The 25369-nt window shown below is 38.5% G+C and overlaps 2 protein-coding genes across 2 annotated transcripts; one reads left to right on the plus strand and one right to left on the minus strand.

Annotated features, from left to right (window-relative positions):
• The first annotated feature begins 928 nt into the window (after window positions 1-928).
• On the plus strand, window positions 929-6075 carry LOC146512926 (uncharacterized). The gene is made up of 6 exons (XM_085170694.1): window positions 929-1201; window positions 2585-2620; window positions 2784-3002; window positions 3109-3387; window positions 3494-3628; window positions 3727-6075. Exons 1-6 carry the CDS (start codon window positions 1168-1170, stop codon window positions 4089-4091), a joined length of 1068 nt encoding a protein of 355 aa, XP_085026820.1. The 5' UTR covers window positions 929-1167; the 3' UTR covers window positions 4092-6075.
• Window positions 6076-7973: 1898 nt separating this feature from the next.
• On the minus strand, window positions 7974-23717 carry LOC146512927 (vesicular glutamate transporter 1-like). The gene is made up of 13 exons (XM_085170693.1): window positions 23212-23717; window positions 17199-17451; window positions 16049-16167; window positions 15836-15950; window positions 15637-15724; window positions 15428-15514; window positions 13724-13860; window positions 13159-13308; window positions 11934-12066; window positions 11108-11218; window positions 10859-10986; window positions 10702-10771; window positions 7974-10537 (listed from the first exon to the last, which is right to left on the minus strand). The coding sequence occupies exons 1-13, from the start codon at window positions 23271-23273 to the stop codon at window positions 10245-10247; spliced, it is 1746 nt and encodes a 581-aa protein (XP_085026819.1). The 5' UTR covers window positions 23274-23717; the 3' UTR covers window positions 7974-10244.
• Window positions 23718-25369: the final 1652 nt, after the last annotated feature.

Consider the following 25369-nt stretch of genomic DNA (forward strand, 5'->3'; position numbering starts at 1 on the left):
GCACATCTTTGCTATTATTCCAGGAATTTCAAACAGAGGCCAGTAGTTTTCATCTCTGCCAAAAGGGGACTTTACCTCAGAATGACTCGCATCATCAGTCCAGTTATGATTATTAATCACAGAATTTAGACCTGAAGGCTCTTGCTGAGACATTATAGCTTTCCTTGCGTCATAACTTTACCTGTAATTCGTAATGAAATGAAGAGCTTCTCTGTAGCAGTGCTCAAGTCACAGATTTGAAAACTTCATTGACTTTTTTTTAAAGCTGGTTTTGGTATTTTGACTGTTTTTGCTTTTTACAGCTTGTCTCTTAACCTTTATACTTCACTTTGTCACTAACGGTACTAACTACTAGACAAATACAGCATCCTATATGTTTAGTTGTCTTCAAAGAGACACTTGGGTGCATCTGCTGCAAAACAAACATGACAGCAACGAAACAGGAGGAACCTTTTTAAATTTGATATTTTCTACAAAGAACAATAACGTGCCACTGTACCTTTCACATGACAAAAAAACTACATTTTTCTGCTATGTTTTAAGAATTGTCTTAGCTAGGGAAGTGTGCTCAGTTACTTATGTGATTCTTCTGTGAACAAAATCTGTAAAAAAATGAATTCTGTACAAACAAAATATGAAATATGGAAAGGTCTTTATGAAAAGAAGAACTAACCAACTAAATAAATAAATAAACAAAATGGCGCACTTGAGTGGTTTGCTTCAGGTGTTCTTCACCGTTATATGAGGTAAGCATGTATGTTCAATACCTTTAGTGTCCCCAGAGCCCTCTCCTGCATTATCACAGAGTGCTAAAACTTTCCCACCCTTCAAAGTTCCCAAGCTCCTCTCTTTCAGCTTACTGGAACAGTTTTATCACTTGTGTGAAGAAAACTGCCGCAATCATTCCTGTTTTTCTCTGTCCGTAGCATTATAGGACAAAATACTGCGGAGGAGGAAAACTGAGGAAAAATTTAAGTCAAAAGCTGAAGTATACTAAGATGATTTGATAGTTTAAAAAAAAAAAAAGTTTTCCTCCAGTACTATTATGCATGGCCCTCCCTCAACTTCCTCAACATGACTCATTAAGGGAAGTAGCCAGTTAGTCACTTGTCACTCCTCCGTGACTGAGTTAAAGTGAAGCTTCTCTTGGCCGTAGTACCTTTGATCATGGCGAGTGGAAAGCATTTGCTGCTCATTGCAGGTAAGAAAACCAGCTGAGACATGATGCAGGACTTTTGTTTTTGTTGTATGAAGCAAACATAGCTGTGAATTATTTTTTTAACTTTGCAATTGTAATTTCTTAAACTTGAGAAAAAAAATTAAAAACTGTACTGCAGTTAGCATTTAAGTAACAGGAGTTATCTATTATGAATTATATAAAAAATATTTCACAGTTTCGCTGGAGTTATTTAATTTGAAGAAAAAAGCTTTGTGAGTTATGACAAAGGATTTTATGAAGCAGTATGATGTTTATGAAGGAGTATTAGGACCACATTAAGAAAAAAAATATTATTGATCATTTTGAGAAAAAAGTCAAGATGTATAGTTAAGAGTTGTTGTTTCTAGACAAACTGCCACCACTGAGTATTAGGACCACATTAAGAAAATAATGATTAAAGTCAAAAATCTAATTTGAGACAAAAGTTGCATAGTGGACTTTCCAGTGGCTTTATCAAGGAGAATTCTGCTCTTAATGATTCGGGTTTGATGTGTAACAAGGACAGATTTTATTTCTCTTTGCGCACATAAACACAGTCTGGTGATCAGTTTAAGGACGTCGAAAACATGGTGCAGAAAGCTGCGTGTGGTCAGACGGAAAACACAAACGTAGAAGAGTGAATTTGTACAAAATGAAATGACTGGTAATGGACAGATGCAAGGAAACAGGACTGATGGTTACACCGTCACACAATAAAGATGTTGTCTCACAAGACGGCGGATTAATTTGTTTCACTCATCTAAACAAGGCATTTTGTAGCAAACATGGCAATTTGGTAATCGCCACGATTTGACTTTTTTCTCAAAATGATGAATAATATTATTTTTTCTTAATGTGTTGAATAAATTTAAAGTTAATCTTTCATACATATGCAGGCAGTTAAGCAGATATTTGACAAATATTATTTCCATCCATTCACTTGTCCAATTCAGGGTTACAGCGGCCTTTGCATACTCAGCTGTCAAATGGGAGAAAGGGGGGAGGGGGGGGGGCACTAAACAGGTCACCAGTCTATCAACTCATTTTTAGCTTGTTTAGAAACTGTAAAATGTTATATTTACAACACCCAGTGTCTCATAATTACAGCTGAATTGAACAAATACTAATTTATACTTAATTAAAAAAAATTCTTACTGCAGTAATTTCAGGTTACTCTGAGTCACAAATGTATTTTTTTAAATTTAAAAAATAGTCTGTGAACCACTAAGTTACTTCATATTTGTTGAAATAATTCCACTGAACATGCTCTTGTATTCTCCTTTGTTTTAACAGTGCCAGTACCTGCTCAGTGTCACACAGATAAAAATCTCATTTGGTGGTAAATTTGTTCAAATTAAAAAGCACTTTTTTGCTCTTTTGTTACAGTGTTGCCACTCCTGGTAAGATGTCAAAAACCACAAGGTAATCCATATTCACTTACTTCTAAAAATGTCACTTGTACACGCTGTACTGCATTTATTGCCCTTTATTATTTGCTCAGTATGCACAACAGTGTATTTGTAGTTTTTCTCAGAAGGGCTATACAAATACTTGATTGCATTTCTTCTTTTTCTCTCGTTTTTAGTTTTGATGGTACCTACATTTAAAATGGCCTTTATTGGGGATACAGTTTATTTAAAATGCAATCCAAGCGCGAGCTCAGTGACATGGCACAAACGAAATGGTGAGCAAATTGTCGGAGCAGACATTTTGAAAGTGGAAATTAAAAACTCAAATGACGGAGGCCTTTATTGGTGCGAGATCAGTGGGACAAAGAGTGACCCTGTTTCAGTCAAAGTCATGGGTAAATTCACAATCAACACATATTAGAGCTCAAACTTCCACAGATCTAAAGGTAAATTCACAATTCACACATAATAATGAGATGATTTTCTTTATTTGTCCTGCAGAATCTGGTCTCAGCGCTTCACTCACCATTCAGACAGGCTATCAGAACATGTGGAAGGGAGGTGCAGTTATCCTGAAGCTTGAAAATAAGGATGGTCTGAAAGGGTGGAGGTGCTGGGTGTGCAGGGGTGGAGAAAGTCTAAAAGTTTCACTGAAATTGGAGGGCGTCAATAACAGTATGGTGTTTCAAACTGCTGACCTCAATGTCGATGAGACTATTTACTGGTGTACCGATAAGGGTCGAACTCACAGAAGTAACCAAGTAATTCTCACCACCTCTGGTAAGCATATTTTTCATTACATGTTCAGTTTTATTGAAATGAAGTTAATGGGAGTACGACGAGGAGACTCATGACTATTAGATTTATATATTTTCTGTTCCCACAGATCCATGGGAGCCTCCAAAACCACCTGAGAAGGAGGGGAAGTTGGGGATGGTGTTGGGGATATTGTTGGTATTGGTGGGGATGTTGGTGGTGATAGTGGTGGTAGGTTTACGACGTAGGAGAAGAAGTGACGGAGGTGAGTAGCTTTCTTTTGTTTCTTTGGATTGTTTACTGTTTTTTAGGTATGGTAACAGTCACTGTATTCATACCACACTGCATATCAACTTTTCTCAGGGCGGATTTATGAGGATGTGGCGCTGAGATCAAAAGAGCGAGGTGATGACAAGTATGAATCTCTGCAGAAGGCATCTGGGAGGGAGCGAGAGTACGACACCCTTGCAGGAGCATCAGGCGGAGAGCCGAAAGGTGGCGAATATGAACCACTGAAGAAAGGCGAAATGAAAGAGGGGGTATATCACACTTTAGGGGCGGAAGGGGCGGCGGGTGGAGAGGGTGGATACGAAGCACTGAAGAAAGGCGAAATGAAAGAGGGGGTATACCACACTTTAGGGGTGGAGGGTGCAGCAGGCGGAGAGGGTGGATATGAAGCAGTAGGGAGGAAGGATAAGCCCAGTGAATCTGCAACAGTGGACGAATGAATAAAAAAGGAGCTGCGCCACTGCAGGAGAAACAGGTTTAATGCTGCAAACCAAAACCATGCAGATGTGTTGATCTCGATCCCAAAGTTAAGATTCCTTGATTTGAATGAATGTTTAAGAAATCTGACGTCCAGGTGTCTTTCAGGCGTGAAAGTGTCAATACAGATTGACAATCAATAATAAGTAATGAAAATAAATCTGTGGGAGACTGTAGGGAACAGCTAGAGTGAGGTTTTTACAATAACATTTTTTTCAATGGCAGGGAGGAAATGTTTGTAATATATTAATTAAATCAAATGATACAGAGTAAAATTTCAGCAAAATCCAAAAGAGCAGCAAACACTTTGTGACACCAAGTCAACAAACAAGCAACACATCCACACTTTACATTCAGTTTAATGTCTACAAATAGTCTGCTTTATTAACTGATCATGTCCTTCAGCTTTGATGCTACAAGCTAATATTTGCAGTGCTCACTATAGCGTTTCTGCTTACATCATTGCACATTATTAATTCATCTAGTTTAGGCATTATCACATGATTTGGATTTCGCCATCATATTTTTAATGTACTGTTTTTTAATTTCCCAAAGCTGTGTTTTTTTGTGATATATACAAAAATATAAATAAATTAGCTCATCAGCAATGGGATAAATATTTTGCACTGTGAGATTCCTTTTAGCACTTAAGCCACTTTCTTAAATGATACGATGTGATATTTTGATAGGTCAATATCAGATAAACTGTTTTACAAAAATGGTATCATCATTTTTTGAGTATGGAAGCTACAGCCTGAGAGTACAGTGAGTCAAGCTCCACGTTCAGTTTTTAATTTTTTTTTTAAACTATTCCTCGTACAAAAATGAATCATCTTCACGCCATTATTTGTCTTTTTAAAGTCATGCTGATTATAACGGATCAGCTTGTTGTCATGTTGCTGAATTTCTATTTTGAAGGCAACACGATTGAAGTACTCTGTGTTTCTCGTTTCCACCATTTAGTATAAATGAGTTAATCACAAATTTATGCTTAGTGTAAACGAACCCTTGCTTAGCATCCTATATTCAACCATTTAATATCAAAAACATTTTTCTTTCAATAAAATTACACATACAACGCAGATGTATTGTGGCTAAATGTGTTGCCACCAGTAAATTGAGATCTTATTTGACCGGTTTTATTGACACTGTTTTATTACTTTTTCTCTTCTGAAATGCTGGAATGAGACGTTAAGATTTTTTTTTTCATTTTGAGTTGTGTTAAAAGGAAAAAAGCCTTTACGGGATGTTTTTTTTTTGTTTTGGAAACGTTTTGTGTTTGCTACATGCGGTAGATTATTTAATATTCTGTGCTGAAAGACTGTACACAATTCAAGATTCAAAGATTTAAAGCGTTTATTGTCATGTGTGCAAAGAAAAAGCATTTCTCTGTACAATGAAATTCTTTCTCTGCTGTCCACACGCAGATGCTGGTTAATATGTACAAACAGATAAAATACAAATAGCAGGAATAAAGGCTTGATATAATATTATTACTACAAAGATGTTTTGTGTCATTTTTTATTAATTTATGTCCTGCAGTGTCTCCTGTGCTACAGTGTGAGGCTGCTAGTCTAAGTGTCACGGTCCTGGGTCTGTGACCCAGTTTTTTGTGTATTTTTATTGTAATTTTTAGTTTCTAGTATTTAATATAAGTTTAGTTCAGTGCCTCTGAGTTTTTTCTATGGATTTCCTGTTTCCTGTTTTACTTTGAAGGTCTGTGTCTTATGTTGATGTTTCTAGTTTTGCGTCTGACTGGTCCCATCAGTTAATTTGTATCAGCTGTGTCCCCCATCTGGTCTCATTCCCTCATGTTCTTTTTGTATTTATTGTCTGTATTTTCATATGTTCAGCGTTTTGTCGTACCACCGTATCTGCCTGTGTGTTCTGTTCCCGTGTTATTTCAGTTTTAGTACTCTGCCAGGAATAAAGCTGAGGTTCTGTTAAGTTAACTTCTGCCTCCATGAATCCTGCACTTTGCTTCTTTTCCTGCCTGCCTGCACACAGACCATGACACTAAGGCTGGGAGGAATATAATTCATAGCTTTAAAACTTTGAGGGACAGGTTTTAAAATAAAAGCACAATATGTAAAATAGCCTTATGTAATTATCTAACATGTTCAGCTTTAGTCACGGTGTTTATGTGTGTTGTGTTTCAGTGATAGGGATGAATACACACATCTGTGATAAATTACAGCTGTTACAGATAAATGACAGCTGTTACAGTTTCTCAGCTGAACAGTTAGTGTTTTCAGTTTTAACACAGGACCGAAACTACTTTTTATCTGTGTCTTCACATGGAATATGAAAAATGCATTTGTTTAAAGATGGCAAAACAACAACAACTAGGCTTTCTTATGAGTGTATTGATATATGTTTTGTTTTTTTTAACTTTCTACACAAACGAGTCACAAAAAGATGCCAATGACCTTTTTTTTTTGTTATTTTGTTATGTTTGGAGTTTTACTTCTGTCAGAGTAAAGGGTTTAAAATGCATAGCTGCATCCCTCTAGACAGAGGGAATCATATGGCTTAAATATGCCAGGAATGACAAGGGAACAGGAAACACACGGGGAAAACAACTGAAAGAAATTAGACTCAACAAGAGAGAAGAAGCAAAACTAAACACACAAAACATGGAGTGCTAGACTGTCGCACGAGCTTGACACAGAAGTGGAGGAAAGGCAGTTTAGGCTAGCTCCTATACTGTTTGTATAGTGTATTTATAAGACTCTTTTTATAAACTTGTGAACTGTACAATGCATTTACAGTGATGTGAAAATGAAATCGCATCCTCTTTCACTTCTATGGTTTTACATATCAGGACATTACAAAAATCCTCTGGTCCTCAATATGTCTAGAAATAATTTAAATACAAACTCAGATGAACAACCATAGACGTTGCACAAAACAAAAGCTAACCAGAAATTAAGTTGTTCCCCATCAACTCGGGAAAGCCGTTATTCTGCAGTGAGAAAGATTATTCACAAGTTAAAAAATATTAAATATATTCATGAATATATTCATACAGTTGTGGAAGTGAACATCACAGCTAAATCCACCCAAGGCCAGACTGCAAAGAACTGCTACTCACGCTCTATAGGACTCAGTTAGCATGTCAAATGCTAACGTTTGTGACATCACAATTAAACTAATCAAGTGTGACTTTTTTTGAAAAGGATTGCCAAGAGGAATTTTCTTCTTTTTAAAATATGGCTGCAGAGCTTCAATTTAAAAAGTTGCATCTGAACAAATCAACACAATTTCTGTAACGATGTGTTTTGGACAGACAACCAGAGAGAAGATGTTTGTCCCCTATCGAACACAGCCCTAACCCCTGTAATGTAAAGTGATGTAATGTGGGGTCTGAGCCACACAGGTTATTTGAACCAGGATCCAATTTGCAGTAATGTGACAACCTTACCAACTGCCAAGCACGGAGGTGGAGGGGTAATGATTTAGGCTTGTTTTGAAGCCGCAGAGAACGGACAACTTGCAGTCAGTGAGTTGACACTTCAAGTTACTGCTGCTTGAGATTCTACAAACTACTGAAAAATAGGGTGTTGGTTATTTAACACACTGCTTCTGCATTTCTTACTGGTTGTGCTAAATAAAATGTGAACGATGGTAATATGCTGTGTCATGTTTTGTTGTTGTTTGTGGTTTGAAAACTTAGAATGTATCGCTGTGATCATAGAGGAAATCTACAGTAGTTCCAGTAATGGTTTTACACACACACACACACACACACACACACACACACACACACACACACGCAAGATATTTGATTTCAATAGAAAGCTAATGCTGACCCTTTACTGTCGTAATCTTTTTTTTTTTAGGTCTTCAGGCTCTCTTAAGTCCATTCTTTACTGTGTCCTTTGCCTCTGCGCAACATTCATACTGGCATGCAATTGGGCAAGTAAATTACACCGGATACAGTGCTGCATGCTTATCAGGTATCATATATACCGTATAATATGTTATATGTTCAATCACAAATGGATGCAGGATGATACCACTGATTTTAGAGACCCCAAGGCTTTGTGCTTCTTACCGGCTGTGCCGTCAAAATCTATTTTTCCGCTTCATTTCCATGCTGCTCACAGTTAAGCTCAGTGATCAATATTCTGTCTGGGATGGAGCAGAGCATTAGGGGTAACATGAAACCAAGGGTCAGGAATGTTTAAGACCTGCATACTTAGTGTCTGAATCACACATGAAACGGGAGAGCTGACATGGAGAAAACAGATGTTTTGTTTTACAGTGGAGTACAAATCAGGCGTAATAATGAACTTATAGCGAGACGTACTCTGTACCGTCTGATATGAAAGGTTAAAACATTAAAATGGCAGCAATGCATAAGGGTAAACTGCCAAATATAAAGATTTGTGACTACTGTGGAAGCTATCACCTCTAAGTTTTATTCTTCAGTATTTTTCCACATTCCTTTACACATAGATTTAGTTTATAATTAAGAACAGAACATTTAACAATAAATGAATGAAAAATGACAGAACCAGTAAAAATCCTAACATTTAATATCAATCCTATCAGTAAACAGTACCATCCCATTACTAGTTAATGACTAACTAGATACATGACCACATCTAACAAAAATAAATTGTGAGAGAGATTGTGAGAGACAGAGAAATGCCGTTGGGATTTTCAGCATTTTTATTAACTGGTCTTGGTTTTAATTGATATTTTATGGATTATTAAACACATATGAATTCCATTTAAAGTCCACCTTTAAATGAGAGCTCTACAAAACTGATCCCACAGCCTCAGCTTGGTGCTGTTTGTGCTTTGCCACTTCACTGGAGACAGCAAACTGCTTCCTCTGATGCCAGCCTCAAACACAGATGGAGCAGAACAAAATGATACCAATAGAGGACGTATTAGATGTTAATCATACAAAGCAAAATTCTGTTTTTGCAAAATTTCTTTCTATTTCTATTTAGAAATAGAAATAGAAACAGAAAGAATAGAAACAGAAAGAAACAGAAAGAAAAACAGTTTCTAACCTAAGAGTCTAATTTTAAAAGAGGACGTTGATGTTCTGGAGATTTAAACTAATCCTATATGCTTTTTTTTTTCACAGTATGTCAGCTAGTAGGCAAGGTAGTAGTCCACTACATACAGTGGTTAAAAACTACATCTAAAATGTCTATGTAGACTTCCCAGAAAGCCAGATGTGGTGTTATTTGCAGATGTTCAGTTCCTTTTTCAGTGGATGAATAAACCAATACTACAAAACATTATATATTGTGTTGTATTGGCACATGATTTTTTTTCCTAAAATGTGCACATTAAGGACAATAATGAAAAAAAAAACAAAAAAACAACCAAAGACCTGTTGGGGCCAGGGGCAGAGATAAGGGGTGGCCATGGGTGGCTATGTTCAACTATATATTGATGGAGAAAATGCATCCAGAAATTACTATATCTTCAGCAAACCTGTTTTGCCATAAATGAGAGTATCTCAACAGATGGTTGCAGATCTTTTTTGTTTTGTTTTTTAAATCAGATAAGGGTGAAAAATAAAAATCAAACAAATATGTTATTATTCTATGTAGTAAATGTACCATTTGACTAGGAAGACTAATACATAAACCTACAGCAGGTTGTTTCTCTCTTGGCCACCCCTATGAAAAATCTTGTCTTCGAAACTAATCTGACAATAGATATCAATTTCTCCTAAAAAGAAAAGTCAGTGTTCATTGTGCGCCTAAAGATGTGTAATCACGAGTGATTAAAATACAAATAAGAGGCATAGAAATGAAATCCATGTCATGTCAGTCCAGTTTCTACAGTTACAATGACTAAGCATCAAAGAACGCCACACCAGGTCTAAAGCCGTCCTCCGACATGTCTGAAGGTGGGCCGGTGACACCATTCTGCCACACAGCGTATAACGACTGCACTCATGCACAAACACATTTTACGTTTACTACTGTCTTCACCTCTACTGTGCAGTCTCTGTGAAATTCTTTTATCTTATGATAAAATAGTCAGACCTGCTGAAAATTGTCCATTCCCACATTCCCACCAGTTTTTTAATGCCATTGAGTGAAATTCCACATTGCTGATAAACTGTGTCTGCTGGCTTTACGTTATAACTCTCGGTCGCCCTCTCCTCCATAAAGATAATTATTGGTTCCGGCTGGTTGGACATACTCCTCAGTTTTGTCCCAGTCTGACACCCAGCCTCCTCCTCCTCCCCCAGCCATGCCCCCTCCATTGGGATCCGACGCCTGGTTCGTGGCTCCGTAGCCCGCTCCACCGCTTGTGCGATACAGTTCTTCCGTCTCATTTGCAAGCTCGTCCTCGTCCAGGATCCCGCATTTCTCGTCACTCAGCTGCTCTGGCTCTGCCCAAGGTTGTTTCTCTCCAGATGCAAAAATACCTGCAGCAGACACACAAACTCACTGAGGTAATAAATGACATGAATGTTACAGACCTAGACTTTTACAGTGATAGCTGACAAGTATACAGAGTTTTGCTGAATTTTCATCAATCAGAATTTTTGTAGTTGATCTGGTTACGCACAAGAAAGGAGACTATGCATACCATAGAACATAACACCTCCATAATGAACGAGTGAGGCAATAAGAAACACGCCCTGCCACTCTTCTCGTGTCTACCAGGAAAACGTGAGAGAGAACCATGAGAAAGTTGATTACACTTACAAGCACGCATTATTCACAAATTCAGAAACAGTTCTCACCTTATGCTTTGTCATGGCACCGACTATAAGTGGGCAGACCATCCCAGACAAGGTGCCTACGCCGTTGGAGATACCCATGAGGATACTAGCATACCGCGGTGCAATGTCCAGGTGGTTGACATTGAAACCTTGTGAGGAACCATTAATATTATTACCATCTTGTGATAAAAACACAACAATGTAGCTGCTTAACTTTCAGTCGCATATCATTTATGATTAAAATCTTTGAAGGAACACTTCATATTTCACCTGAAATGGCGAAACCAGAGAAACCCACAGCCAGGACCAGGAATGTAATGGCAATGCCTTTTGTGTGTGAAAAACCAACTACCAGCAGCAAGGTAGCCTCCATCCCAAACCCTGATGCAAGCAAGCGAAAAACAGACATATAAATAGTTTTAACATATAACAGTGCAAGTGCTTATTTTGTTGCCTTGTGTTCACACTTTTCGCTAACCGAATGTGCCTGGAAGTCTTGTCGAGATTAGAGATAAGTGCCTTGCAAGCTTCTGCATTTCACTTTGGTGTTTGCTGTTCGGTTTCTCTCTACAATGTAAAAATAGCAGACAGTGGCAGGGCTTCTGTTTTTGGTGAGTCATCATTTGCCTTATGTGGTAAATGACTTCTCACCACAGTCGTGTTACTGTGCTTGTTTTCTTCAGTGTCGCTTGACTCACTTCAAACATAAAATTCAAATAATTTTATATAAGATTTTGAGCATGTGCCAATTTAACCTCTCAAAATTAAAGGACCATATATACGCTGCTCCATAAACAACACTTAGTTATTGCATTGTCAGTCTGTCCAGTTTGGAAGCATAACCTGCAGCCCTTACAGACTGCACAGATAATGAGAGTCCATGAGCGTGGCATGAGAGCTCGATGTCCTTGAATGGGACCTGTGCTCACAGACAGGTGCTGTGTTGATTGACTGGCATTTGCCACTTATTCTTCACAGATGTGAGCACGTCCACATTGCTCATGACTTCCCAGGCTGTTTCTGTCTTGTCAGATGTAATTGTTTCATTTATGCAAGTTTTTTTGTTTTCCCTTCCCTTTAATTGGTTCTTTCTTACCTCCACAGTTCATTAGCTTCCTGACATTCGTGGTGGTCATGATGTGGTTGCATCGCAAATAGTCAGCAATCTGGCCACCAATGGGCACAATGATGGTCATAACCAGATGAGGAAGAGCAGACAATATCCCCACCTAGATGAGAACAAGAAAAAAGCCTTAACAAGTGCAAAACATCCATGGAAGTTGGCACAAACAGTGCGATCTCTGCCATGTTATTGTACGTACATTCTCAGAAACCTGGGTAAGGAAATATTTTACATTTGGACCCAAGACTGTTCACCACTCTATCGCAGCAACTTCTGTCACTACCGTTATAATCTGCCTGTAGGTAATGACTGGAGCTCAAGCTAACGTGCTTATGAGGCACAGAACAGTACATATTCATATAGTTTCCTCCAGACTTTAAGGTGCAGCTTTGGAAGACAAACTACATTCAAATACAAAAACAAATTTAGAAAACTCTTATTTTTCACCAAGATTTTAAATAAAAATTTAAGTTCATTAAAGTTCAAAGTTGAGCCTGAACATAAATGTCAGCAGTGTAGATATAGCATATGAAAAAGCATGGAGAGAGGTGTACAACACACTTTTTATTTTGTCAAGATAATGCTCTGAGACATCAGAACAATGGCTGATGTCAGGATCTTGTAATAAAAAATTCAAGGTCCAGGATCCTTCCTGCGGAAGGAACATAGAGAGCATTTCCTGTCAACGGGCAGTTGCACTCTGTGAGTTCTCCTGTTGCTTATTTGCAGCAGGGTGGTGCAGACCATTGTAATGGTGCCAGAATGGCTCTAGAAATCCTCCCGAAAGCCATTCTGGTGCTCTGGTTTCCTCAGTCAGACATACAGGATATTTAATTAGTGAATCTAAATTGGGTGTATGTGTTAATATGAGACAAAGCTTTGAATGATCAATAACACTAAAATAGAAATGCTTCAGTGTAACAGCCTATAAATGAATTGATATTAAAAAAAATATGTCCCATAGAATAACACAATTTTCAACCTTTTTTAAAAAATTTAATTTTAGTAAATTAAGGTGAAAAATTGTTGTCAATGCTTCATGACTTGTCAATATAAGGTGTGCAAACTGCAATGGTACAAACGAGGACATTTAAATTTACCACTGCAGTGGCAAGACACTCAACCAAAGCTGCAGTGATGTCCTTTATTTTTTGATATAACTGCTGAAAGGTTTTTGCTTGTCGACTGCACATGTTACCTTGCTAATTTCAAACCCAAAGACCTCCTCAAAGTAAGCAGGCTGGCTGATGAGGAGCAAGTAGAAAGTCCAGCTTCGGCAGAAGTTGGCTACGATGATGGCATACACTGGCATGGAGGTAAAGAAGGCCCTCCACGGTGTGTTGAATTTCTGTAAGGGAAAAATGTGATGATGATTTTAGTGATTTTGTCTCAAACGTGTATAGCTCTTTGCTTGAACACGTAACTAATTAATTTTTTTAATGTTTTCCTTTGAAACAAACGAGCAACACAAACAACAACAAAGCAGGGTGTGTGGAACTGAGTTTTGCTTGACTGCAGATACAGAAATGAGTGCTAACAAAAAGTTTCTAAATCTGTCACTGTGACAGATAAACAATTGAGATTCTGACTCAGTGTTTGCTTGTTTATCATCTCCGTTATCTCACTCTGAATCAGCATATAAACTCATCTATTTTTAAGAGGGTTTTTTTTAAACGTGGTTTCATAGCAATCCTGTAAACTAGTGAAATGCCCTTGAATGAAGTGCAGTGAGAGATCTTGAGAAATCTGTTGCATGTACTGACCGTTACTGTAAATTGGGCTGACTCGCCAATGCTTTCCTCAATGTATTTCCTCTCCTCCTCGGTGATGGTGGGGTGAGCTGCCGGACTTTCATACGAGACCAGGATCCAAAAGCAATACCACATAACACCAAAACTTCCTGGGGAAGGAACAGGCAGATTGGAGAAAAAATATTATTTTTTTTCCACACTAACTCATTTGTTATTACAATACTGTGCAAACAAGGACCCCTCATTTCTTTAGATTCTTCTTCCAAGTAGCCAGACTTTGCTGTAACCTTTAAAAGTGGTCTTGAGCAATAGTTCTTTAGCCTTCATGAGTTTTTCTTTGGATGTCGGTTACTTTGTTACTTTTCAGGCCAGTTTTTGTACCCGTGCCTGACTATGTTCAGAAGATTGTGTTTATTTGTTAAGCCACGTGACACTGAGCTGATCTGACTCGAGGGATGAACCAGTGTTGTGTCTACACATTGCTAGTACAAATAATTTGCTCCATTTCTATACAAAAATAATAATAATTTTTTCCACCAACAAAGGGATTCGCAAAGACCTGTCTGCTGAATCTTTAAGCATAAAATACTTGAGATGTGCTGAGCCTATCTCAGCATGCTGTGCAGTGCTTCCTTTAAAAGTTTTTGCCGAAACTGGACAATTGCAGGTCAAAAGAGGAAGCGGCACATCTAAAAAAAACTATCTGCAAATGAAGGCGATCCGAAAGTCCTTAAGAAAGAGTAAAAACGTTGGTAGCACTTTATAAAAGTGTCACATGGTATTAATAAGTGCTTAATTAATCATTTATATATCATTACTCCTCCTTAGTATGTCCTTTATAAATACAGATATGTTTATCTGTCTGTTACTGTTACATCATGTACAACTATCACTGATATTACATCACTTCTACTAATAATCATAATAACATTCATAATAATATATCTGTTTTTATGAATGTCAAACTGCTGAGGAGTAATGCTGCATAAATAATGAATTAAGGGCTTGCTAATACCTTAATAATGCCTAACACTGTGACTTTATTATAAAGTGCTCCCAAGAAATACATCCATCTATTGTTCACTGAAGCTTCAACAGAGCTCGTCTCAGTGGGAGGGTGGCTGTCAAGAAGACAGAAGGGAAACAGGGAAAACACACAGTCATGGATTGGCCTCCCCAAGTTTACCTCAGCATTAATTAGGAATGTAGGATCTCCAGAGAACAAAACAAAAGGCAACCAACATCCAAAGAAGAGCTTTGAATGTCCTTCAAAGAGTTCAGATTTTGTGTGCCGAAGAATCAAGGTAGTCAAATATCGACTTTCAACTTTGTTACATTTGAACTATTGAACTAAATCTATTTTTGCCACATATGCTGTTTCAATAAATTGCTGCGCTGTCGAAAAATAAAAAGAACTAAGGCATTGCTCAAGATTCGTTCCACAGTACTGTGTCCGAACACATAACAGTTTTGACATGACATGTGCTGTAATTTCTTTTTTACCATGAGAATACATCCTTCTGATATTTATGGCGCTGGTCTGCTGTGGTTTTCCTTTTCTCACAGTTTCATTATGAGTGAGGCTCTACTGTGTGCGTTCAGTGTCTTCGCAAGCATCCGCATTTTCATGTATCAACAACAGTTAGCTTATTAAAAAATGCATATTCATTCCAAACTGAAGGGTTTGAAATGAGGCCCAGGGTAAAGGCGTCTTACCATACACATAGAAGACAGATGACCATCCTGAGTACTGGACTAGGATTCCAGCTAATGGCATGGCAATCACAGCACCAGCGTAAGAACCTAAAACAGGAAAATATTGATTTTATTTTGATATTGTTTATATATATTTGTTGTTAATTGTCTTAATCTATCACCCATTGTTTGCAGGCAGAGCAGCTGAGGGTCACTGATCACGGACTCACCACAAAAGGCTGTTGTTGCCAGGCGGCTTCTTTCAAGAGGTGGTGCCCATTTGGCCCAAATACCATGACATGCTGGGTATGAAACTCCCTGTGGGAATAGGAGTAGAATGTAGGAATTTGCATGATTATAAATAATCTCAACTACATTATGTAAACAGAAGCACATTGCAGGGGGGCACTTCAGGGGAGAGAGAAGCACCTCCACAAGTCCTTGAAAGATCCTGACAATGATAACGCAGCCAAAGTGCATACGAGCTGCTGTAGGAATGAGCATGTTCAGGAAAGATGTTGCCACTATAGCAAAGCCAAACACCCTGAAAAAGAAACAAAACACGAAGAAGAAATTACCCCATTGAATATACTGTGCGACAAAAGCTGATTATTCCTTGCATGGTGCAGGAGGTTAACAGACCTGTTTGCTGCAAACTTTTGACAAATGAACCCTCCTGGGATTTGAGTTACAATGTATCCCCAGAAGAATGAACCGTGGATCATTCCCACCGTTTCAGGATCCCAGTCAAACTGTGCTTTCTGTTGGGACACACACACAGTAAGACACATCATTTAAAATCATATCTGGATATGTGCAGATGAGTTATTCTTTCACTTCTCAAAAGCAAGACTGTATTTAACATCATCTAAAAGTGGACATTAGATAATTAACAGTAAACAAGAACCATAAAAAACAGATGCTGACCACTACTGACATCTGCTGACCAGCCACAAGTATTCCACCAGATCTCTCAACTATATCAAACATTCACTAGCTGGGCCCAAGTCCTCATTTTAGGTTTGACAACGTTTAAGTAGGTAAAGGTGAATGCTTGGACATGAATTGAGCTGCGGTTTGGGGGAGGCCTCGAAGGGAACTGCCGGCGGCTCCCAGGCCTGACAGATCCCCATGTACTAAAAAGCATTGAAGAAGTTAAAGAACTGAAAAGGGGAGGGAGGGTGAGACACATAAACAAGAGGGAATAGCTTGCAGAACTGAGGGAAGCTATAGATGAGAACCGGAAGCAGCGTGTTTGGAGGCGTGGTCCGATACTTAATATTTAATTATATCAAACAGCTGGAATTGGAATAAACCTTTTTCATAGCCAGTATTTTGGTTTTACTCTGACTTTGTTTGATTTGGTGGGTTGGTTTTTAGGATGCCTGCATTGTTCAGTCCTGGTTAGTTGCGGAAATTAGCTCCTCCCTTTATGACTAGTTAGCTTGGGATCATAGGAGGTGCTGCCTTCGGGTGATAATACAGAGAGAAATCATTTTCATGAAAGTACTGCTGTGTTAGTTTTAATAGTGTGACACTTTGGTATGCTTACTCATGTTTTATCATTCCAGTCAGTGTAACATTTTCTCATGTTGTTAAATCCTAACTCAGCATTTTATGAGTCCATTAGACATATATAATCATATGTAGGGTACCTAGCACAACCCCCCCATGGCCAAAACAATCTTAAAACAACATAAACATAAACAGTCATATTACACAATATGTAATTCGTCCGTGTCACTTCAGGGGAGAATTTAACATTAGCTCAGACTCATCTGCTGTCACTCACCACTATAACCTCCTTGTTGTCTTTGAAGATGGTGTGGCTGTTGACCATGCTGACGATAGCCACGCCCAAGTTACACCGGATACCGAAGGAGATGCAGAAACCAATGCCAGAGAGGATTGCGATGATGTAGCGCCTGGGCAGACCGAAGCACGTGCAGTCCACCACAGGCATCTCCTTCTCCTCCACCAGCTCTGGCCGGCCCTCTGCCGACAGCTCGATGCTCTCGCCATTTTCCTGTTTCTTCTCGATAGCTCTGTGAGGAAAAGTGGGTAGATTAAAAGTGTCACCTACATTTAGGTCACTTTATTGTTCCTGTATCGAAGAGGGGGTAGATAAACTGTATTCTTTAATAAAGGCAAAACTATTTGTATTTCTTATCTCTTAAGCATAACTTGCTAAAGAAATAACCTTGAAAATACACAATAAAACACACTTGCATGCAAATGAGTAATTTCAAAAAGCTTCTACTAGCAGATAGTATTGTTTACTGATTTGTTTAAGCTAAACAATGATTCATAAGTGACAGGAAATAACTCGAGGTTCAACAGTTACTAAGTCCTGAAAACCTAATGCATGTCATTAATTTAACTTCGGAGGAATCAGTAAGTGGGCCTGAGGTTTTCCAATCTCCTGCTGCCACAGTGAAAACAGATCCTGAAAAGCTTGTTGACTGACAACTTGGCCTGATGAAAGTGAGTGGGTTTAGATGTTCAGACAGTCCTCTTGGGTGTCTGTTTGACTGCTAAGTCAAGCATCTTAAAAAAAAAAAAAAATCACAGTCAGCACAAATGTCCATTAGCATCCCACTGCTGGGACCTGCTGTTAACGCTTTAACTTATCACATTAAGTTAATACAATCAGGATTTCTGCGCTGCACCCTCACAGAAAGCGCCAGCAAAAAAGAAAAGCCTAAAGCAAGCTGCTCTTCTGCCTCACTGCAAAACCCTTAGAAACCACAAGGACTGTCAGCCTCCGACAAGCATCAAATATGCATCTAAATGTAGCAGTCATCTATTAAACATGTCATGTGAAAAGCTGAGTTGTAAGATAAGACCACTGCAGGTCCAGCTACGATCGCAGAGATGCACAGAGTATGGCTATACTTCGTCAAAGCGCATCCACAAACTCAAACCTGCAGCTTTTAGCCAAAAATCAACTGTGCAAATGTAGAGATCATGGGAATATTTTGTTTGACAACTTGTACTGAACGAAAGATTAAATGAACCAGATTAGCATTCATAACCGACTCTTCCTGATTTTTAATTACCCACAATTTTGACAGGTTAGGAAAAGACTAGAGCAGGTTATGATACTGTAAATCACATTCATTGTATGATTACATGGAATGCGACAAACACTTCAGTGAAACAGTGACAAAAAAAAGCAATCATTGAGGCAATAATCAATAAAAGTATCAATAAAATCTAATTTATATTGGATGTATAACTATATCCAGTTTTATCCTCTTAGGGTCAGTGCATTTAAAAGCCACAATAGTTTCTATGTATTGTTTCATGTTTCAGAGGTGGACAAGTAGAAAGTGACAGATCAGTTTTTAGCTCATCCAGCTAGCGTTAGTCAGATCACACTTGTTATTAATCTCTGCCTCTCTTCTACAGCAAGTCCTTCATCCTGTCTTCTTCCTCTGCCCAGAAACCAATCACAGCAGATGCCCCCCCGCCCCCCCTTCCTGTTAAAATGGAGTTTTTCCTTCCCATTATCACCAAAGTGCATGCTCATAGCGGGTCATATGATTGTTGGGTTTTTTTCTCTGAATGTTTTATTGTAGGATCTACCTTACAATATAAAGCACCTTGAGGCGACTGTTGTTGTGATTTGGTGCTATATAAATAAAATTGAATTGAAAATGTAAGAATAGATTTTAGTGAAACTTAAAAGATTGATCAACTAATCATGGTCAAGGTTAGTGTCAAGGTCACATTTGCCATTTCACAGGCAGTATCTTATAAATTGTGAAACATCATGAGCTGGATGAGTTACTACATCACTGCCCTTTAGGTTTTATATATACATGTGAGCAGCTTCTATTGACCTGGATCAGCCATGCAATTTGAAAACCTCATCCACTGTTGTATACGTCGCTGTTGTGAATATGATCACAGTGAACTTCTGATGCATCACCATACTCTTCCTAACCAAACAGACATTGTGATCATTTTAATTATTAAGGAGACTGGAGGATGGCGTGAGACATTCAAGACCAAACACAAACACAGCTGATACAATTATCCAAATCAAAATATGCACACAAATTAACCTTTCACACGCTGAATGTAGTATGAAAAACCCCAGTCCTGATGGCACATTTAAGTGATTCTTATGATTCTGATGCTGTAATATTTTTTTCCTAGATTTAAGTGTATTTTTATCTAAGGTCACTGAAGGTTGACAAACAAAGGAAATTGCAGAAGTGACTAGGACATATGACAAAACACCTCAGGTCAAAACACTTCCCAGATCTCTTTTTTTGTTGTGAGTAAATCTGTGTGTCATACTTGTGATATTCAACAACATTTAGAGCTTGTTCATCTAGTGGCAAAAGCTTTTATAAGTACATCTGTTGTGTAGGCCCTGGAGTTAAGGCAGTTGTTTATATCACGCTATGTAATATATTTCCTGCAGACTTTAAAATGACATGGTTATTACCAGAAAACTGCTGTGAGGCCATTTGTGTTCCTGCCAACAAATCTGTCCAGAACATTCATACAAAATACCAACACGATTGAAAACAGCTATGCCGTTATAAAACATGCTCTGTTGGTAACTGTAAGCAGGGGTTCCAACAATCTTCAACACCGATCAAATATTAATGATTTTCGTTGTTAAATTATTAATATCTCTGGCTCTCTTGGACTATTTCTGTCTGGGCTGGCCTCTCTCATCTTTCTTCCTGTCTCCTTTTCATCTTTAACCCTGCTCCTTACCGGCATCTCCTCTGACTCACACATATTCTCACACATAATTCACAGCAGTCCTTCCTTATTTTACACCAGTTTATTTCCCTGGTGTCCATATATGTAGTTTTTTTTTTCACTGGCTGTACACTTGTAGTGCTTTCGGTCTCACTTTACAGTAAAGCTCTCTCTACTTATGATGTAATTTCTCAACATTTACCATGTAATTTTTGTCATTCTTAAGCATCTCAAAACACAACTGACATTAAAAGGAAAGATATTATTAACACTGAGCATTTCTATGCAATTAACATATTTTGGGTATTTTAGAAGAAACAGCCAATGATGTTTCTTCTTCTTACATTGCAATTGCACATTATTGTTAAGGGCATAAGCCGTATTATAGAATATCATAAACACCCCTTCTTTCATTCTAATTACACATTATTTTGGTGCGCAAGATGTAATATGCTTCAGAGTTGTCCCATCTGATTAAGGGGGCACTCCAAGTCATTTCTTTAGAAGGTATGTCCATCAGAAAACACAATAAATGAAGTATAATGCAACAAAATGTGGACAATCTGAAAAGGGGAGATTACGCCATACAGCCAAAACTGCTAACAACAGTGTCTAAAGAATGAAAACGTGTTTGTATTGCCTTAAAGTTTTGTATTATATTAGAAACAGTCACATTATAAATTGTGCCTCCTTCTAAATTAATCTAAATGTCTTCAACACTTCAAAATGCAGGTCTCGTTTCCTTTAAAACCTCCTTGCTCTGCTGCACTGACATTTTAGACTCATTTGGAATCAGTTAGTATTTTCGATACTGAATATTACACTTTAGACTAATTGTGGTGAAAGCATTTTGACAAATTATACTATAGGTCAAGGACTTTATTATAAAGGGCCACTATATTTTACATTTTATACTGTATCAGTTGCAGTGACTTTTCATGACTGACCCCAGGTTAAGGAAAATCCGTCGTAATCCCTAAAACCTGCCTGACCTTCTCTCCCTTTCTCCCGTTACACCTTGTAAAAAAGCCCAGATTGAATCATTCCTGTGGAACAATTGAACTCAATCCCAAAAAAGTAAAAGTTCTGAATGTTGGCGTATAGCAGAGCTGAATTCTATATTTCCTGAATCAATGCACAGTTCCGTCAGCGGGTTCATCTCTTAATTCATACATCAAGGACAAATGTAGGGCAGACCGTCAGCTCGGACACCTTGGAATAATTGATTAGATAAGAGAAAGTTGATGGGCTGAAAATGCTCCATGGCATTAATACAAACTTAGTGAACTAAATCTCCTAATATAAAATGTTAAAATATCCTCTATCCGCTCATGTGGCAGTTATAACGGACGAAGGAAAAAAGTATAAGAGAGTTAATCATAAAATACTCGCGAGGAACGAGTTTTCCAGGTAAATGTTTTGAGGATAAAACCTGAGATAAATAAGAGATTCAGAGTGTCTTTGAGTCAAATTCCTGCTTAACCTGAAAATAAAGACAAGCACCAGCTGTCTACTATGATCACTGACTGAAATCACAGACGATCGCGTGACTGCTAATTTGCGCTAATCAACTTTGAAAAGAAGAAGATGACGCTTGAGAAGTAAACATCAGGCGGAGAGTTGTATAATAAAACAGGCTAAAGGTTTAGTCATTTACAATAATTAAATAAAGAGTAATTTATTCAATTATAAGGTGCGGATTTCGCGTGCGGAGAGTCGGAGCGGTCAAGCAGGCCGGTGAGCCTTTTACGCAAAGCAGCCGGGTACAGGCGGGAGCACGTGAGGGCAGTGCGCTCCAGTGAGATGACCTGCGCTCTCTGCCGCAGGTCGGGTGTCCTAATCCCGGCTATGAAGGGGGGTGCGCGGGCGAGGGACAAGATGACAAGCTATCTGGCTACTAGAGAGGAAGAGAGACGTGGCCCAGGTGTACGCCCTGCAGGGATTTACGTGGGCCGACAGCTTGGACGGGGAGATGCTATTTCTGGAGGGGATTTAAGTGTTTAGACGCTGCATCAAATCCCGAGAGAAAGAAAGGGGAGTCCACCTATGAGTTTCTTGCTATCAGATAACTGCCCAGGTTCTTACACGCTATTTCTCAGTAGTGCCCAATGAAGGTTTTTGCTTTGTTTTGTTTTTTGCCACCGAGTGTCAACGGAATTGGTTGCACTGTCGCTATAAACCTATAAAAGTGTCCCAATAAGTCATTAAAACGATACCGAGTTCTTAAATGTCTGTTTTTCTGTTATTATAACCGATATATAACAAATTCTTATGATAAAATAGCTGTTTTTTGAAAGAGGTTACTGTCTACCAATGAGATGTGAGATGACCGGCTTCTTAGGCCTGCTTTACGCTAAACACACAGTTCCTCTTTGGAAGAATAATTAGAGCAGATTATCAACATTGTCTAATCTCTAAAAATGCAAGAAAGTGAAACACAGAGTTTTATTAGTCTTTCAGAAAATTCCTGATGGACACCCCCTCCCCTCACACACACACACACACACACACACACACACACACACACACACACACACACACACACACACGCGGTGTCACAGTGTCTCTGTAATGTGACGATGTAACAGCACGGCAAGCTTAGGCGAAATGGATCCAAGTATCGATCCAGCGCGTCATCTTACACTGAGAGAACATTTTGAGCCTGAAATGTAACTTCATTCTGTTTTTTTTGTTCTTCGGGAACAAAGAATGATACACACTGCTTATAAAAGAGAGCCTGAACATTAATTTGGGTTTCTTTTTTAATCTCTTATCAGCTACTTTAAGTCGCCAGTGCCACATACAGCGAGTTATTGTGTACACATTTCTTATATGAATGATTTATAAGCGGACACATATTTCCATATTATTGATTCGGGCCTCTGGACATTATATTTCTTTAAACCTTTTCAACAGAAACACTGATAGACTAACAGGCCATGTTTCAGCATCAGTAAGAATGAACTTCCCCTCAGGTCCGCAGCTTAACCGCTAAATACAAAGCTCCCTTTTAACATTAAAGGTCATCCAGCAGATGTTTCTGCTCTGTTTCTGTTCCCTGAGGAGGAGATTTTACGTACCCGTATATTTTCCCAAGAGTTTTGGCTGCCACGGCCTTAAACCTGTCCGGCCGGACCTCCATCCTCACGTCTCCAGGACCGGACCAATGTGCAGTCTTTGCGCGCTCCCGACTGAGCGCACAGCCTTTCTCCTCTGCTTCCCGGCTTCTTGCTTCTTACTCACATTAAAAGAACCGATTTGGTTGGGTCACCAGCTTTCGTAACTCACGCTTTCATGTGAAACGAGACTCGTAATCAGCGACAGACTGTCCAGAGATTTGACTGAGCCTCCTTCAAGTCCCTTTATATAAAACCAGTCGAATATGCATGTTCTTCCCCACTTTTCCGGATACTCTGTCCAAACAAACTTCGTCACACTGTTTGGTGTCCGTAAAGGTTCACAGAGAGTCGGTGGCAACTTTCGACAAGATTCATATCCAAACGTTGTCTCTGGCCATGGTCCTGAAACAGATTACTGCTGCCTCTAATCTCTCCAAGTGTGTAGTGAGTGGAAGGTATACGGCACTTCCTTCCTCGTTTTAAGCACCGACTATCCAAGCCGCGGCTATTCTTGGACTGCACAAGCCTTGAATGGGGAGTTAGTGTAAACACTGTCCCACCAGGAATATTAATAGAGTTTCTGGGTATTTGTAAGAAGGTACGGAGATTCACCTCGGGACAGTGGTTGTGGAATAGATTGCAGGGTTTTTTCGCGTTTATGACCAGAAATAAATTTTAGAAGGATTGAAAATCAATAGAACATCACAAATGGAGGGGACGAGTCTTGATCTCTTCATGATCTGCACCTTACCAGCAGGGACAAAGGCAGGGCTGCTATATGTCATTATAAGTTAATGGAGTCACTTATTTGGTGCGTATTGGCGAGCTGCTTTCTTTTCGAGACATTTTTTTTACATATAGAAATGTTTAAACTAGTGTAAAACAGGCTTAATGTAACTGTATACTGTAGATAGAAAAAGTGCAAAAGAAAAACTGCATTGAAGTATTTTATGTATGTGGGTCTAAAATCATATTTTCCTTTGTCCATCAACAAAAGTGTGTCAGTATTGATTTTATCTTCCAGTCTCTTTACACTGGAAGTGCTGCATTACAGTTAGGTTCATGAGGATTTGGACATAGCCCTTTTTATAAACAGTCCCTCATTTTTAGAGGCTCAGATGTAACTTGACAAGTGACTGAGAAGCAGTTTCGTGGCATTTCTTTACCTTGAGAAACTCGCCATTGCGTTCATTGTTTTATGACTGTGCCTGATTGTTGATTTGGCCACTCATAAACAGTGTTGGTCAAGTTACTTGAAAGAAGTAATCAGTAACTAATTACTGATTACTTCCCCAAAAAAGTAACCTAGTTACTTTACTGATTACTTATTTTCAAAAGTAATTGATTACTTAGTTACTTTTTAAAAACACGATTTACAACCTGAATAGGTGATAAAGCGATAGATCTTTCAGCCCAATTCTACTTTTTCTACAATCCATCATACAAAATGTAATCAAATGGAAAAGTCTCTTTTTAAAACTTGTTTTATTAGTTTTAATCTTTTAACTTTATGCATCAAGCAAAAATGTAATTATATGCAACATTCTTTGACTGGAAGAAATTTGTTTAATATTTAAACTTATTTTCTGCAGATTCCAGCACATAAAATAATTTTTTTTGTGTGTTTACACTCACTCTTTCAAATAGATGCAAGTAAAACACAGCAGAAAATAAATAAAGTCAAAGACTAGCAGTCCTTTTGCTCTATTTTCACCCGTAAAGCAGGAGTAGAGTAGGCGGAGGTTTACCCTGGTGCAGGTGTGCTGCAGCGGTCAGTGGAAGAATCCACGAGTTTCTCTGTGAGTTTCCCATTACGCAGTAGCGCACTTGGTGTTTGCTTGGAAGTTTAGGGTTTTTTTTCGCTGTAAAAAGAAGTTTTCTTCCCACGCACAATGGACACTAATGTTTTTGTCTCTTTTTATGGAATCAAACTCAAAGTAAGGTCAGTACTTCCACGCTTTAAATGCTGCACACTCATACTCTCTCCCGCACTCGATATATGATCCATTGTTGATCTGCACACAGCTGTTGTCACAAACGTAGCACTTGCTAACCCAGCGTTCCTACGGGAAAGTAACGGTAATCTAATTACCATTTTTGCAATAGTAATCCCTTACTT

The sequence above is a fragment of the Neolamprologus multifasciatus genome, chromosome 8, assembly GCF_963576455.1.
Source record: "Neolamprologus multifasciatus chromosome 8, fNeoMul1.2, whole genome shotgun sequence".
NCBI classification, from domain to species: domain Eukaryota; kingdom Metazoa; phylum Chordata; class Actinopteri; order Cichliformes; family Cichlidae; genus Neolamprologus; species Neolamprologus multifasciatus.

What these genes read in the sequence shown, in the direction of transcription:
- LOC146512926 (XM_085170694.1), top strand. Translation starts at nt 1,168, where the DNA reads ATGGCGAGTGGAAAGCATTTGCTGCTCATTGCAG. An exon ending in GCATTTGCTGCTCATTGCAG is followed by an intron (nt 1,202 to 2,584) that starts GTAAGAAAACCA and finishes CTTTTGTTACAG; the next exon opens with TGTTGCCACTCCTGGTAAGA. An exon ending in AGTAATTCTCACCACCTCTG is followed by an intron (nt 3,388 to 3,493) that starts GTAAGCATATTT and finishes CTGTTCCCACAG; the next exon opens with ATCCATGGGAGCCTCCAAAA.
- LOC146512927 (XM_085170693.1), bottom strand. Translation starts at nt 23,273, where the DNA reads ATGGAGGTCCGGCCGGACAGGTTTAAGGCCGTGGCAGCCAAAACTCTT. An exon ending in ACAACAAGGAGGTTATAGTG is followed by an intron (nt 16,168 to 17,198) that starts GTGAGTGACAGC and finishes GTGTCCCAACAG; the next exon opens with AAAGCACAGTTTGACTGGGA. An exon ending in TCTTTCAAGGACTTGTGGAG is followed by an intron (nt 15,725 to 15,835) that starts GTGCTTCTCTCT and finishes CTATTCCCACAG; the next exon opens with GGAGTTTCATACCCAGCATG.